The 16,600-nt window shown below is 41.3% G+C and overlaps 1 protein-coding gene across 2 annotated transcripts in view; it reads right to left on the bottom strand.

Moving 5' to 3' along the window:
- kat2b (K(lysine) acetyltransferase 2B) overlaps window positions 1-9,697 on the bottom strand; it is a 58,646-nt gene extending 48,949 nt beyond the window's left edge. The window contains exons 1-2 of one of the 2 annotated variants that reach the window (XM_048609272.1): window positions 9,269-9,697; window positions 5,721-5,847 (exon numbers count right to left, since the gene is read on the bottom strand). In XM_048609272.1, coding sequence (XP_048465229.1) covers window positions 5,721-5,847; window positions 9,269-9,544 — 403 coding nt within the window. In that variant the 5' untranslated portion in view covers window positions 9,545-9,697. Of the gene's footprint in view, window positions 1-5,720; window positions 5,848-8,945; window positions 9,017-9,268 lie in introns of those variants that run through there. The other variant, XM_048609276.1, reaches the window with a different exon arrangement.
- Between the last annotated feature and the right edge of the window lie 6,903 nt (window positions 9,698-16,600).

Here is a 16,600-nt window from a genome sequence, read left to right as displayed (position 1 = left end):
GCGTATGATAATTATCCGAGTCTGGTGCTGGAAACAGGTAGGAGATTTATTACTTTTTAAAGGGGGCATATGTACAAACTCCAGGAGAACTCTGAGTGTTGAATCTCTAGCACAGCAACGGAAATTGATGGAGGATAAGACTTCAGGTGGGTCTGCAGATAAACAAGCATTTTGAGGGTCGACATATTATTAAGGTAAATGCCTTAGGCCTTCTATTTTCCCTCTACTTTTTTTTTTGTTCCCAGCTAGTGTTTAAGTTTTCATCAGCCTTAATCAGGTTTAAATATTTTTGATTTGATTTGATTTATTATTGTCATGTGTACTGAAACACAATGAGAAGTTACCATTTTGTGTACTATCCAGACAAATCATACTTTATACAAGTACATCAAAGGTAATAGAACAGAATGCAGAATATTGTGTTGCTATCTTTAGTGGCATCAACATTTGCTATTGTGAACATTTTGAAGTGCTTGGAGGAAGAGAGGTCCATCAGTTAGGATGACCACAAGATGCTCTTGGCCCTGTCAACAATAGAATAGTGTTGCTGAAGCAGAAGACTCCTCTTTGCAATGTGAGGTGTGACAGCAGACTGCTGAACTGCACACCTTGAGCTACAAATACCTGTCTAAATCTTATGCTGGATAACTCTATTTTTTTTCCCACAGAGACCTACTAATCACAGCTACATGGTCCTACATTCCAGGCAAATGTTGTCTATTCGGGCATACCTACCAAATGCCACTAAACATTAATGTCAGTTTTGGTGGACCTAACAGGACACAGGCCTTTTCAGAAAAAGACTGGTAGAGGGTAAGAAGGATACCTGCAACTATCATGTAGTACAGGATTTTTGCATGTGCAGACACAATCAGTCAATTGTGACCTGTGAACTTACTGGATCCTCTTGCATATTCTGCAGTACTAACTCAACGGTTGGTGTTGTTGAATGATAAAGAGGAAAATTCCTCTTGCAACAGACATAGGGTCAGGTTAATTTTAGCAGACACCTGGGTTCCATTACTGTTCGTCTAAGTATTCATAGCTGCCCCTACATATCCCTTCTTTTTGTCCTCGCTGATCATTTCTCAATCCCAGTATTAGTAATGATGTGAAGGTGCCGGTGTTGGACTGGGGTAGACAAGGTCAAAAATCACATGACACCAGTTTATAGCTTCTTGTTCAGGTGTTAGTGAGACAGGTGGTGTCAGGCACAAAATTTATAAGCAAAAGATCAAAGGACCATAGAACTGATACGAATGTATTGAACAAGCCTAAATCGAGCTGTTAAATCTTTAATCAGTTAGAAAGGAGGTGCAGGTTTCGATTGATTAACATGCAAATCCTACAATTTCTTTCAAGTCACTGCCCCGAGATAACTAAAGGTTTTATTAGTTCCCTCGTATACCAGAGGTGACATCTCAGGTCAGACAATGCGTTTTAGGTGTGAGGACTTGTTTAGAATCTGTGTTTTAACTTCTGCTTTTATTTCCAAGGTTGGAATTTATAAAATGCCACATTTACTGTCTACAAATTGTGTGCTTTTTGAACAAAATAGAATGTTTCTGCAATTACAAATCTGCAAATGCAAATTCACTGCATAGATTTACGTGTGTATGTGTGGGATGGGGGAAGAGAGAGACAGGGAAAGAGAGTGTGTGTTGTGTGTGAGAGTGAGTGAGTGAGTGAGTGAGTGGGAGAGAGAGTGTGTGTGAGAGGAAGGGGGAAATAGAGAGAGAGGGGTTGGAAGAGAGAGAGAGAAAGCGAGAGCGTGTATGTGTGTGTGTGATTGAGAGACGGTCTAACTGCATGAGTGTATGTGTGCGTGAGAGTGTGTGCGTATGTGAGAGCGTATAATGTGGTGGCCTCACCTGTAAAGTGACATGAATCCAAGATCCCGGTTGACGCCATCCTCTTGGGTACCGAACTTGGCTATCAGCCTCTGCTCGGTGACTCTGCATTGTTACATATCCTGAAGTCTGCCTTGGAGGACGGTTAGCTGAAAATTCGAGGCCGAATGCCCTTGACTGCTCTCACACACACAACACACTCTCAGTCTGTGTGTGCATGTGAGTGTCTGTGTGAGAGACAGTTTGTGTATAAGAGGGGTCTATGTAAGTGTGTGTGTAAATATCCTCTAAGGCAGACTTTGGGATACATAACAATGTGGAGTCACCGAGCAGAGGCTGATAGCCAAGTTCCACACCCATGAGGACAGCCTCAACCAGGATCTTGGGTTCATGTCTACAGGTGATCCGGCCGCACTATATACTCTGTTCCCCAACACCACCACCACCCCACCCTCCAACACACACACACACACACAAATTCACTGCATAGATTTATGTATGTGAAGATTTGTAATTGCAGATATATTCTATTTTGTTCAAAAAGCACTCAATTTGTAGACAATGTGACATTTTGTAAATTCCTATTTTGTAAATAAAACCAGTCTGACTCCAATTTAAAACACAAACAGATTCAATGTGAAGAAAAAGAGATTGGTAAAAGACAAATGTAGATCCCCTACAGACACAAATGGGGGAATGTATAATAGGGGATGAAGAAATGGCTGAGAAACTGAATACATACTTTGGTTCTGTCTTCACAAAAGAGGACACAAATAAGATAGCAGAATTGTTGGAGGATGCAAAATTTAGTGAGAGGGGAGAACTGAGGGAGATCAATATTAGTAAAGAAGTGGTGCTGGGAAAATTGATTGAATTAAAGGTTTTTTAAATCCCCAGGGCCTGATAATCTACATCCCAGTATATTTAAGATAGTGTCTCTAGAAACAGTGGATACATTAATGGTCATCTTCCAAGATTCTATAGACTCTGGAACAGTGCCTGCAGATGGGAGGGTGGCTAATGTCAGTCCACTATTCAAAAAGGGAGGTAGAGAGAAAACAGGGGATTATAGACTGATGAGCCTAACATCAATAGTCGGGAATATTCTTGACTCCATTGTCAAGGATTTTATAGCAGAGCATTTAGAAAGCAGTGGCAGGATCAGACAGAGTCAGTATGGATTTATGAAGGGGAAATCATGCTTAACAAATCTGTTGGAATTCTTTGAAAATGTCAACTCTACTAGTTACAAGGGGGAGCCAGTCAGTCAATGTAGTATATTTGGACTTTCAGGAAGCATTTGGCAAAGTCTCACATAAGAGATTCATGTGCAAGATTAAAGCGCATGGGATTGGGGAAAGTGTATCGAGACGGATAAAAAAACTAGTTGACAGAGAGGAAACAAAGAGTAGGAATTAATGGATCCTTTTCAAATTGACAGGCAGTAACTAGTGGGGTGCCACAGGGATTGGTGCTCAGACCCCAGCTATTCACAATATATATTAGTGACATGGATGAGGGAACAAAAAGTGACATCTCCAAGTTTGCGGACGATACCAAGTTGGGTGGGAGGGTGAACTGTGGCGAGGATGCAGAGATCCTTCAGCATAATCTCGACAGGTTGGGTGAGTGGGCAAATCAATGGCTGATGCAGTATAATTTTATAAATGTGAGATTATTCACTTCGGGAAAAAAAACAAGAAGGCAGATTACTACCTGAATGGTTGTAAATTGGGAGAGGGCAGTATGCAGCCAGACTTGGGTGTCCTTGTGCACCGGTCTCTGAAGGTAAGTATGCAGATGCAGCAGGTGGTAAAGGTGGCAAATGGTATGTTGGCCTTCATTGCAAGAGGTTTTGAATACAGGAGCAGGAATGTGTTGTTCCAGCTTTACAGGGCCTTGGTGAGGCCACACCTAGAGTATTGTGTGCAGTTTTGGTCTCCTTTTCTGAGAAAGGACGCTCTTGCTCTCGAGGGAGTGCAGCAAAGGTTTACCAGGCTGATTCTGGGGATGGCAGGGATGGCTGGACTGATGTATGAGAAGAAATTGACTAGATTAGGATTGTTTATGCTAGAGTTCAGACAAATGAGGGGGGATCTCATAGAGACTTTTAAAATTCTAACAGGACTGGACAGGGTAGATGCAGGGAGGATGTTCCCAATAGTGGGTGTGTCCAGAACCAGGGATCACAGTATGAGGATTCGGGGTAGACGTTTTAGGACAGAGATAAGGTGACATTTCTTCATCCAAAGAGTGGTGAGCTTGTGGAATTCACTACCACAGGAAGTAGTTGATCTTAAAACATTGAATGTATTCAAGAGGTGACTAGTATAGCACTTGGGGCGAATGGGATCAAAGGTTATGGGAAGAAAGCAGGATTAGGCTATTGAGTTGGATGATCAGCCATGATCGTGAAGAATGGCAGAGCAGGCTTGAAGGACTGAATGGCCCCATTTTGTTCCTATCTTCCATGTGTCTATGTTTTTAGAATAAACATAGCCTCACACCAAAAATGCATTGTCTGACCTGACAGGTCACTTCTGGTATGCTGATAAAACCTTTAGTTATTTCAGGGCAGTGACTTGAAAGAAAGTTTGGGATTTGCATATTAATCAATCGAAATCTGCATCTCCTTTCTGACTGATTAAGGATTTAACAGCTATCTTAGGCTTGCTCAATACATTCGCAACAGTTCAGTGACTCTTTGATCTTTTGCTTATAAATTCTGTGTCTGATGCCACTTCTCTTACTAACACCTGAAGAAGGAGCGAGACTCCGAAAGCTTGTGTTTTCAAATGAACCTGTTGGACTGTAACCTGGTGTCATGTGATTTTTTGACAGTATTAGTAAAGGATGCTGGTGGGCTTAGATATATTTTAACACTCTCCTGACTTTAAAATTATGTTTGCTCCTGTGATTCTTCATATTAAAATTGAATTGCACCTAAATTGTGTCTCAGATTTTGCAAATAAAGTTAGACATGAAGACCGTGAGCTGTCGACACTTGAGATTCTGGGGGTGTTAAGTGACTGAGTTGTACTGATTAATTATCTGCCTTTCTACTCATATCCCAGATGAAGTATTTTGTTACCACAGGAATGTCACATAGTGAAAAACAAAAATACAAAACCAAGATTCACTCAATATTAGAGGAAGCAACAATTTCAACTTAGTAACTCTCCAGAAGATAGAGTCAGACCTGAACAAAAGAAGACAGTCATCTCAGCTCCAGAATATTCTGGAGTTCCTCAGGGTAGTGGCCCAACCATCTGCAGCTGCTTCACCAATGACCTTCCCTCCATCATAAAGGTCAAATGTGGGAAGGTTTGCTTACTTTTGAGAAACAATGAATTTACAGGGCCCCAATCTTTGGGGATATAGTGCCTATGGCCATACTAGTGTGAAAATGCCTAATCTCATCTGATCTTGGAAGATAAGCAGACTCAGAAATTGTTAGTACCTGAACAGGAGATCACCTGGGAATACCAGGTCCAGTAGGAGAGGGCTCTTCTACTGTCATGATAGTGTCCCTACCTCTGAGCCAGGAGGCCTGGTTTCAATCTATTTATCAATCTATTCCTATCTCTTTCAGAGGTGTGTAATAGCATCTCTGAATGAGTTAATTGGCAAATATCTAGCAATTTGCCTACTAAATAAAGGCGTGGTAAACATCTACAAAGACAGCTGAACTGTGAATTAAATTTACCCTTTTGAGTAACATTTCCGAGAATATTTTCTTGGTAATAATAAATGGAACAGTGATAGATTGAAATTCTCAGATCCTTTGAATTAAACAACCTTGAATGAAAATGGTAATCTGTGTTTTTCATCTTGAACCAGAAAGTGAGCAGGAGAAAGCTCCATACTTACTGAGTGTATGATTACAGCTCCGACAGAGTTCTGTAAGACTGACGGTTGTCTGTTGGAGGCTTACTCTTGGAGGAGTCGGAGGGGGCTTTGGATTCTTCCAGCCATTGCACTTGCATGATTCTTCAGCCTAAAAGGATAAGAAGCAAATGACAATCACATAATGCACACATCATATCCTCTGTAGTAAATAATTTCCACATTTAAATATATCATTAATATTTGCTGATTAAAGATTTAAGTTCTGCAGTCTTGTCATAAGCAGTCACGAATGGTTGTGGGCAAATGAATAACTCACTGGAGGAGAAATCCAGAAACATCTCCATCCTTAATGATGGGGTGCTCAGGCTGCGAAAGATAAAAGACAAGGCTGAAGCATTTGCAACAATTTTCAGCCAGAAGTGCCATGAGGATGATCTAAATTGGCTTCGTCTGGAAGTCCCCAGCATCACAGATGCCCATATTCAACCACTTTGATTCTCTACATGTGATATCAAAAAAATAACTGAAGGCACAGGATACTGCAAAAGCTATGGGAACAGACAACATTCCAGCTATAGTACTGAAGCCTTGTGCTCTAGAATTTGCCATGCCCCTAGTAAATATGTCCCTGTATAGCAATGACATTCTCATCTACCTGTCAACCTGGAAACCTGCCCAGATATTACTATACATTGAAAGCAAGACAAATCCAACCCAGACAATTACCATTCCATCAGTCCACTCTTGATCATCAGTAAAGGGACAGAAGGGATCATCAACAGTGGTAATAGAGCAGCATTCACGTAGCAATTACCTGCTCACTGGCACTCAGTTTGTGTTCCGCCTAGACTACTCAACTCCTGACCTCATTACAGGCTTGGTTTAAACATGGACAAAAGAGCTGAACACCAGGAGGTGAAAATGACTGCCCTAGACATCAAAGCAGTACTTGACTGATGTGGTATGAAGAAGCCCTAGCAAAACTAAGAGCCAATGGGAATCGGGGGAAACTCGCAGTCTCAGATCTGAACAAAAGAAGATAGTTGTGATTATTGAAGGTCAGTCATCTCAGCTCCAGAAGATTCTGGAGTTCCTCAAGGTAGTGGCCCCTCCCCAACTTCAGCTGCTTCAACAATGACCTTCCTTCTTTATAAAAGTCAAACATGGCAAGGTTTGCTTACTTTTGAGAAGCAATGAATTTACACTCAGTGAATGGCAACTTCACTCAACTCAGATCTATTGAAAGCAGGTGCAACAGGTCCTGTCTGGCTTGTTGTGTCCAAGGCTGTACCATCTTATCATGACGAAGGAGATGTTTCTCCCACACAATGTCCTCAGTATCCTTCTTAGAAGACTGCTCTCATTATTCCAGCTCCTTAGCATCTTCAGTATTGCCTCAGTAACTGTTTTGGTTGCGCAAGGAACAGCATTCAAGCGTTAAGGCCAATCAAAACGGATCCAAAACAGTGGAACCTCATCTTCATCTGGCCTATCATCTGCTCCAGCATGGCCCTGGTAGAAGAAAATGGTGCACTGTATCTATGCTTGCCCTCAAAGGGTAGCATAACCAAATCATCAACAATGCTTGGAAAGCCCTCATCTTCCACCAGCCATTCTCATAAGGCAACAGGCCTTTGAAATAAAAGCAGGAATCCAAAAATTATCAAGGAAGCAGGCATCATGACAAATTCCAGGGTGCCTGGTACTATGTGCTACCAATGATCACAGACAAATTCAGACAAATCATTGACTGAATGAAATCCTTTTCTAATGATGAAGTCTGCCCATTATGCAATGGTGCTCTTAAAACAACAATGTGTACAGTCTATAACAGACTGCACCTGGGGAAGCCAGCTAAGTTGACAAAGCACCTGCCCAGGCTGCAGCACTGACCACATCATGAGGAAACAAGAAGTGTGATCTTGCACCGATAACATCATTAAAAGCCTTAATATGTTTGTGGGTTAAGATTTGAAATTCCATACAAGTCCGCAGTGGCTGCTTCGAAGCAGCCAGTAGGATATCCACCACTGGGATAGGATGGCTACGCAACCCATCAGGTAGCATGTCCTGATACAGTATTTGGTATAATCCTGTGATAGTGTCCTTGGACATCCTTATCCAGTGTTGGCGCCATCCCTTGTTCATCTGGTGGAAGCGGCACAGACAACAGACTCTGGGTCTCCTGTATTTCCTCCACATCCTGAGGGTAACTCTGTTGTGACTTCTTCATGTGATCCTTGATCCTTGATTAACACCCCACATCTTGTTTTTGAGTGGACAGACCCCAAACTGACTGTGGCACACATCCCTGACCACCTTCAAAAGACAGCCTTGGTTGCTGAGTGACCAGACACCTGATGGAGCTGAACAGATTCCCTACTAAACAATTCCTAGCATGGTTAAACGGGTTCAGCAGGCTGACCAAGTCCACTCCCCTGACTGTAATGACATGGTGCACCTGTCCCTGAATACCCCAAATGGCTGACTGACTAAGTCCAAGCCTCTAGCAGAGATCAGACAATGCCTATGATTGACTCTGCTGACATTGTCTGACTGATAACAGTGTGTGGCCACTTGGTTGAAAAACAATCACCACGTTTGCCGCATAAGCTGCTGACACATGCTGTAGGCACAAAATCGATGAGGCAAAGTTCTATAACAGCAAAGTATCCACCGCTGTTCTGAATGTGGCACTGCATTTTTGTCCTCAGCGCAAGATTCCATGGTTATGTACTCCCATTCCCATCATAGTGTAGATCTTTAGGACCTCTGTGGAAATATGATATCTCCTCCTTTCCACACTCTTAACTAAGGTCTCCATCTAGAAGATCTGGGAGCCCCGCTCTCAGGACTGCTGCTCCTTTGGTACTTTATTTAAGAACATATGCAGGCAAGCTGTAGGGTGCACTAGCCTCTCCCATACTTGGACCTCCTGCTGTACATGCAGCAAGTCAGCTGGACTTGGCTACATGCCACAATCACTGTGATGAGCATTTAGCCTAAAGTTTGCATCACTTCATCTGGGTGCAAGGTATGTCACAGTTCCTAAGCCAAAGAAAGAAACACATCAAATTATTTGACAAGAGGTCAATGTTTAGTTGCACTTCTTTTTTGAGGGAAAATTGGCAATATTACAACTAAGATTTATACTTTTGGCATTTCACCAGTACTAAAAGTCAAACTGGTTTTTAAAAAAAAACTCATTGAAATATTCACAGTACACCATTTAACACCAAGACTTACCGCAACAGAATGTGGGAAAATTACAGGAGTGTGACATTACAACCATAAAACCTGTCATCGAATTTTAGAAAGTGACACAGCATGCAGCGATCCTAACATTGTTTACAACACAGAAGTGCCAGATACCGAAACAAACCCGCCCCCTATTGCAAAACAAGCCGACCTGACACGAATACAGTCAAAACAAAATTAATTCTGACATGTCACTTCATCGGAGAGGAGCCTGTTTTAAAAGAGACTTCAGATTGTTTGCTGGGGGTGCCCGGGCCCCATGTTTCGCCCCCCCACCCCCCGCGCTCAGATCAGCAGGTTCCAGTCGGTACCTTGCAGGCGGAATAAACGCCGAGTTTTTCCAGTTTCTTTGTCCGGGGGTAGTTGCGGAGCTGCGCCTTTCTCAGCGCAATCCTCTCCCGCTGCTGCTGCTGACTCCCCGCGGCGGCGGAACGGCCGCTCGCTGCAACCGCGGCGCAGCTGACAACCGGCAGAGCCAGCGACACCGGCACAAGAGGCACCGAGTCCGAGGAAACAACACACACCGCCTGCGATCCCTGCTGCAACCCGCCTACTCCTCCTCCACCGCCGCCGCCGCTCTCCGCCATGGCTCCCAGCTGCTCTGTACGTGCAGAGCTGTGTTGTGCTTTTTTTCAAGGAAGTGATCCGGGCTGGAATGGTGACCACAGCGGCGGTGGTGGTGGCAGCTCACTCATTGCCCTGCCTCCCTGCACACTATGTAGTCCACAGCGTTTAGCAGCACCCCGCCAGGGGCGGTACAGAGCACAAACTGACACAGCTGTTGGCTTATTTTTGTTCAATTCACTTCAAATGAGAAAAAGAAAGCAACATGTCAAAAGAAAATTTATGGCTGCATTCTGGAAACACTAACACAATGACAATCAAAGGATGAATTAACAAGCAATGCAATTAAACATTTGTTCTCTCAGCTCCAAGAGATCAACCTGCTTAAAACTGATAATAATTGCCAAGAGTGAACATAACTTACTGGAAAGGTCTTTATGATGTTTTGCTTGTATTAGTTCAACATGAAGCGCTTTCTTAAGGCTGTTTATACCAAGTACGTTAAGCTAGTGTGTTCAATTGGCATTGTTCAGGACTGCCTCACGATTAAACGAACAACATTATAAAAGCAAAAGACTGTGGACGCTGCAGATATGACATTTAAAAAAAGGAAGTGCTGGGAAGAGAAACAGACCTAACGTTTAGACATGGAAAGCTTCTTTAGCAAAAAAAATGTTTATTTCAAACTACAAGTTTTCTGAGGCTATTGACATAATGCAAAATGGAATTTAAAATGTACCCCAGCAATTCAACTGAAAGCCTGGATAATTTTTAATCTCTAATTTCTGTAATATCAGAACAGTGCCAATTGCCTAGTTTGTTTTTCCACTATCAGTAAATTTTATTTACTATTCGGTGACCAACGGATATGGTTCCAAATGTATGTTTTCTCTGGTCAAATAATATGGAACAGCAATATAGATAGTTGTTTAAAAGTTTTTTCTTCGATGAATGATATTGATAAAGCTGCATTTTGTGCCCAATCCCAGTTATCTCAATAAATTGTTTTTATTGCTCAGCAATGTGCTAAGCAATTAAAGTCAACTGTGAAGGCACATGTAAATTGAACCAGAGAGGAGTTCTGTTTTAGAGGTTGGATTATTCCAAGGGGTGGAGGTAGATTACAAAGCAAGAATGTCAGCAATTTCTTGCAGGAATCTCATGGAGGAGGGTCTACAACCATGACTGCATGTCATCATGTTTAGGACCTCCACCTCCACAATGATGACCCAGCAGATGTAGTCACACTTTATTTTAAAGGTTTTCCAAGCCTGCAGAGGATGCCTTCATTTTGAGGCATTCTCATGGTCCCCTTCATGCATTGGAAAGTCACTGCCATCAGTGGGGCCTCCCTGCTTCAACAGTCTTCCTTCCATCCCTAATTGGACAAAGCTCTCACAGAAAGATTGTTTTTGGCCAACAGTAGGACAATGGTGCAGGTGAGCAGGCCTCATATATTCTTGGGTTTAAGACCAACATATAGTCCCCTTGTCAGAACCCAACACCTATTTTATTCAATCCAGTGAATCAGTTGGAGTTTTGCAGTAGTCCAGCAGCTTTCAGAATTTTCTGAAACTAGTTTGCCATAGTACGAATTTAATTCACAATTTTCCTAGTATTTGTATAAATTGCCTAGTTCAGTGCCATAACTACGAGCTCACCATACTCAATAATCACAAGACTCATTAGCAGCCCTCATGTTGATTGTAATTCAGCAGCTCTTCTGATTGATTTCTTGCCAGTGATAACTAGATTTTAAGTTTAGCTTAGAAAATACATACAGTCAGTTTCATCATCGTCATCATGTGCACTCTACCCAAGGCACAACCTTGGCTCTTTGTAATCTTTCTGCATCACTCTACTTTGTTCCAATTTTTTCATTTGACAATAATTTCCTTTTTTTTCAAGCCATCTCGCATTGATATTCTCTCCCTTACTCTTTTTTTCCTGTGATATTTTCTCTCCATAATATCTCATACAAGTCTGTTTCTTCCTAAAATATGCCCTACCCTGCCTTTTCTTAATTACATTCAATAACTTCTTTGTTGATTCATACTGCACACAAACTTAGCATTTGCTTTTTCTATCTAATAGATCCGTTCCATTCTCCTCCAAACTAAGACTTTAAAGCTATTTATCAAGTAGGTCTCCTCCTTCCATAAAGTCCATGCTTTGTATCGATGCAAAACAACATTCCAAATCAAACTCTCACAAGGTTTTTTTGAGTAATTTGTTGTTTTCCAGTTACCAGTTGTCTCTCCTTACAAAATATAGGCTTTCCCAATGTTATTCTTGTTCAGATTTCTTTGTTGCATTTGCCATCTGCAGATATTATGCTTCCTGAATTCTTGAACCCTTTCAGTTGTTCTATGAATTCATAAACGTTTCTTGGTTATTTTGAAATTTGTATTCCTTTTGTTTGCCAATATTCATTTTCATTCCAATGTTCCTGTCTCCTGTTACCAGTCTGTAAGTACTTATAATAGTTCTTCTGCTCTTGCTACAAGTGGTTTGTCATCTCCACCTAACTAATGTTATCATTCATCCCACCCTCCCCTACAATCATAACACCAGGTCCTGTGTCTTCAATGATTCTTTAATCATTGACTAGAACATAGAATGCTACAACACATGAAAAGGTACTTCGGACCACACTGTTGTGCTGAACATGACGCCAAATTAAACTAAACCCTTCTGCCTGCCTGTGGTACATATTCCCCATTCCTTGCTTATTCATGTGCTTATCTAAAAGCCCCTTAAATGCTGCTATCATATCTGCCTCCACCACTACCCCTGGCAGTGTGGACCAGATTCCTGCCACTATGTATAAAAAAACCCCTCACACCTCCTTTGAACTTTCCCCCTCTTACCTTAAATGCATGCCCTCTAGTATTAAACATTTCAATTCTGGGAAAAAGATTCTGACTCTCAACCCTATCTATGCCTCTCATAATTTTATAAACTTTATAAACTTCCAGGAATTTGCATTGACATTGAACAGGACTATGCCTATGTCTATAATCAGTTTATTTCTGTAATAATCTCATTTAAGAATCATGTGGATTCCCGGAATTTGGGATCATTACTGGAAGAAATAACCAAGTTTTATATCATCTGCAATTTCAGTTACTTGTGTACCAGTTTTTTTTTCAATTTATTCAGTTCTGCTTCAACTTCCTTCCATATAGGAAATGATTTGACATGAAGAAATTGAGCAACAATAAAGTGAATTTACAAATATTATAAAAATAATACAGTAAAAATAATATTCATAAATGAGGAAATTGCAAGATTTCATTCTGAATGTTTGGCGCTGGAAAACAGAAACTATGGACCTGCAATTCCTGAACTCAAAGGCACAAAAAATCCAATGTTCACTGGGAAGAAGGATGGGATATGACAGGTTTACAGGCACTTGGAGCCCACAAGGATTTGATCCTATTTAATCCAATTCTTTTAAATCCAGATGTGATACTTTTCCCATTTCTGATATAGCAGAGAGGCAGAATTCCTGTACATCGCTAGGGTAAGTCTTCCAGCTACAACACTGGCATCTGCCCGACAACATAGGAAATTGCTGAGGAGTGTCCTGTACACAAAAAAGCTGGCCAAATCCAACCTGGCCAATTACCACCCCATCAGTCTACTCTTCATCATTAGTAAACTGATGGAAAGTGTCATCAACAATATTGTCAAGCAATACCTGCTCAGCAAGAACCAGCTTAGTGATGCCCAGTTTGAGTTTCACTAAGGCCACTCAGCTCCTGACCTCATTACAGCCTTGTTTAGAATAGGAAAAAAAAAGAACTTAATTTTAGAGGTGAGGTGGGAGTGACAGCCCAAGGCTACATTAGACCGAGTATGGCATCAAAGAGCCCTCACAAAAGCTGATGTCATTGGGAATCAGGGGGAAAAGTCTCTACTGACTGGAGTCACACCTGGGCACACAGCAAGAAGCGAAAACAGAAATTGCTGGAAAAGCTCAGCAGGTCTGGCAGCATCTGTGGAGGGAAATCAGAGTTATCGTTTTGGGTCCAGTGACCCTTCCTCAGAACTGATCCGTCACGTCATGCCCAAAATTCATTCAGGTGGGGACATAGAGGATAAAACTGAGACCTTTGCTGAGTATGGAACGTTCAGCATTGGACAGCGGAAGGTCAGGAGGGATAGTAAATACACAATAGGAGGTGGGGTTGGGAGAGGGAAGGGAGATTCTGGAGGGCCATGGGTATATCTGAGTTGTATCTTGTGTTCATCGGAAGAAGGTTGTAGTTGTTGGAGGTCAGTCATCTCAGCCCCAGGACATCTCTGCAGGAATTCCTCAGAGTTCTGTCCTAAGTCCAAACATCTTTAGCTGCTTCATTAATAACCTACCCTCCATTATAATGTCAGAAGTGGGGATGTTTGCTGATGATTACACATTGTTCAGCACCATTTGTGACTCCTCAGATATTGAGGATGTCCAAATGCAACAGGCTTGGGCTGAAAAGTGGCAAGTAATATTTGCTCCACACAAATGCCAGGCAATGACCATCTCCAATAAAAGAAAATCCATCCACTGCCCCTTGTCATTCAATGGCGTTACTATCACTGAATCCCTCATGATCAACATCCTAGGAGTTACCATTGACCAGAATCTCAACTGGACTCACCATATAATAGTGGCTACAAGGGCAGCCCAGAGCCTAGGAATACTGCAGTGAATAGCTCACCTCCTGACTCCCCAAAGTCTATCCACCACCTACAAGGCACAAGTCAGGACTGTGATGAAATATTCCCACTTGCCCGAATGAGACCAACTTCAGGAAGCAACCCACTTGATTGATACCATATCCACAAAAATCCATACCCTCCACTGCCAACATGCAGTAGCAGCAGCGCATACTATCTCCAAGATGCACTGCAAAAATTCATCAAAGATCCTAGGACAGCAACTTCCAAACACACAACCACTTCCATTTAGAAGGACAAGGGCAGCGGATACATGAGAACATCACCACCTGCAAGCTCCCCTCCAAGTCACTCACCATCTGACTCGGAAATACTTCACTATTCCTTCAGTGTCCCTGGGTCAAAACCTGGAAGTCCATCCCTCATGACTTTGCGGGTTTACCACAGCACATGGACTGCAGCTATTTAAAAAGGTAGCTCATCAATACCTTCTCAAGGGCAACTTGGGGCAGGTAATAAATGCTGGCCCAGCCAGCAACGCCCATACCACACAAATGAATAAAAACATTATCCATTCATAGGCCTGAACAGAGAGCTAAATGAGGTAATAATGAAACCCTGAAGAAAGGACAATCAACCCTTGAGAGGCTCAATAATATTTTACTTTCAAGTGGTAGGTGACTCGTTTTGAAATTGATATTTTTAACTGCTTTTTCTTTGATTCTCGATTGATTCTCAGGAATTGGCCTGGAACAGCAGCTTTCAGTTGTTCATGGTAGTAAAGGAATCAGGCTGCCAGTTTAAGTGCAGACATCTACCCTAATCTCTGGCACGGGTTAGGATAAGAATGGGTTCTGTTCCTCAATTCTATGCATGGAAGAATTTACAAACAGAAATTTCAGGCCCTACCTAATGCTGTGTTTTTATTTCCTTCACTGAAATTATATGGTAATGACAACAGAATACAGTCTGAGAAGGTCTTGTTTCACATATGTACTGCCCTTTATTGACAGTGGCAAATTTATCTGGACTTGTGGTGTTCCAGACCTTCAGTTTATTGATGCTTTTACTATAGTTACATAGAATTGTGAGCTGAGGAAGGCTAGGAAGAGAGAGAAAGAAAACAAACTTCAAAAACTGATCGGGTAAGAGAAAAGAAACTGTGACCTGCACAGCTCAACAGCAGATGGTCAGAGAAATGTTTTAGAAGGGGCAGGAAGCTTGTAGCAATATTTTGTGAAATCCACAAGAAAAAAAGAGATGAACAAGACACAATTATGCTAAATATAGCACATTCTTCCCGATAATAGCAATGTTATAGACATTATCAAGGCTATTCAGCATTCATTAATTACACCATTCAGAAGCACCATTTTTTGCCCTCAATGATAATTTAAAAGTCATATAAGTTTCAAAATCACAAAAGTATCAAGTTATTTTAGTAAAAAATAAATTAACAATATTTGTAAATGAACTTTAAAATGTTGATATGTGCTTCACCATATCATTAAGCATAAATATTTTGGGACTGACTATAAATAAAATTATTGATGCTAAAATTTAATTTTGCATGATATACTATGATTGCCATACTGCAGCAATTCTATGCAATGTATTCATTTTATATCCACAGTTATTATCAAAGCCCTTCAACATCTATCTTGACATTGTGAATGTAATACATAAATATCTCCCTGACCTAACTTTGATAAGAGTACAAAGATGACATTTTTCTATGACTCAATTTGAAGAACAATCAATTCTGTTGTTTTGAATCAATTCTACAAGTTCGCTTCCCACCAACCCCAAACACCTCCCAGTCATACCCCACCACTATGGGAATTCATCAATGGAAATCGGTCAGATTTGATTTTAAAGTTTCTAATTAATAATGAGAAATGCAATTGTACAGGTAAACAGTACTTTACTGTAAAATTGCTACTAGATGGTACAGAATTTCACTGAGTCTTATCTTCTATCTTCAGAAGAGTGGTAACATATCCCATGCAAGGCATTCTTGTAACAGTCTAATCAAATTTGATAAAATCATTGAATGATTCCAGCACTGGATGAGAACATTCAACCCATTGTGTCCAAGACAGCTCTTTAGAAAAGCAACTCAACTGGTCCCATTTCCCAGCCTTTTGCTACAGCCTTGCAATTTGTTGCCTCTGATAACTACTCAATTCTCATACTAGACTTGAAATGTTAACTCTGTTGTTTTTTTCCACAGATGCTGCCAGACCTGCTAAGTCCTCCAGTACTTTCTGTGTTTGTTTTAGATGTCCAAAATGTGCAATATTTTGCTTTTACTGTTCCGGTACATCCACAACATTAACATCTACCCAGCAATGTGTAAAATTGCCCATGTATGTCCTGTGGACAAAAGACAGGACAAATCCAACCTG

Source organism: Rhincodon typus, chromosome 2 (assembly GCF_021869965.1).
Source record: "Rhincodon typus isolate 14 chromosome 2, sRhiTyp1.1, whole genome shotgun sequence".
In the NCBI taxonomy this organism is placed as follows: domain Eukaryota; kingdom Metazoa; phylum Chordata; class Chondrichthyes; order Orectolobiformes; family Rhincodontidae; genus Rhincodon; species Rhincodon typus.
The sequence above is the reverse complement of the archived record's forward strand: the minus strand, read 5'-3'. Positions and strand labels throughout refer to the sequence as shown.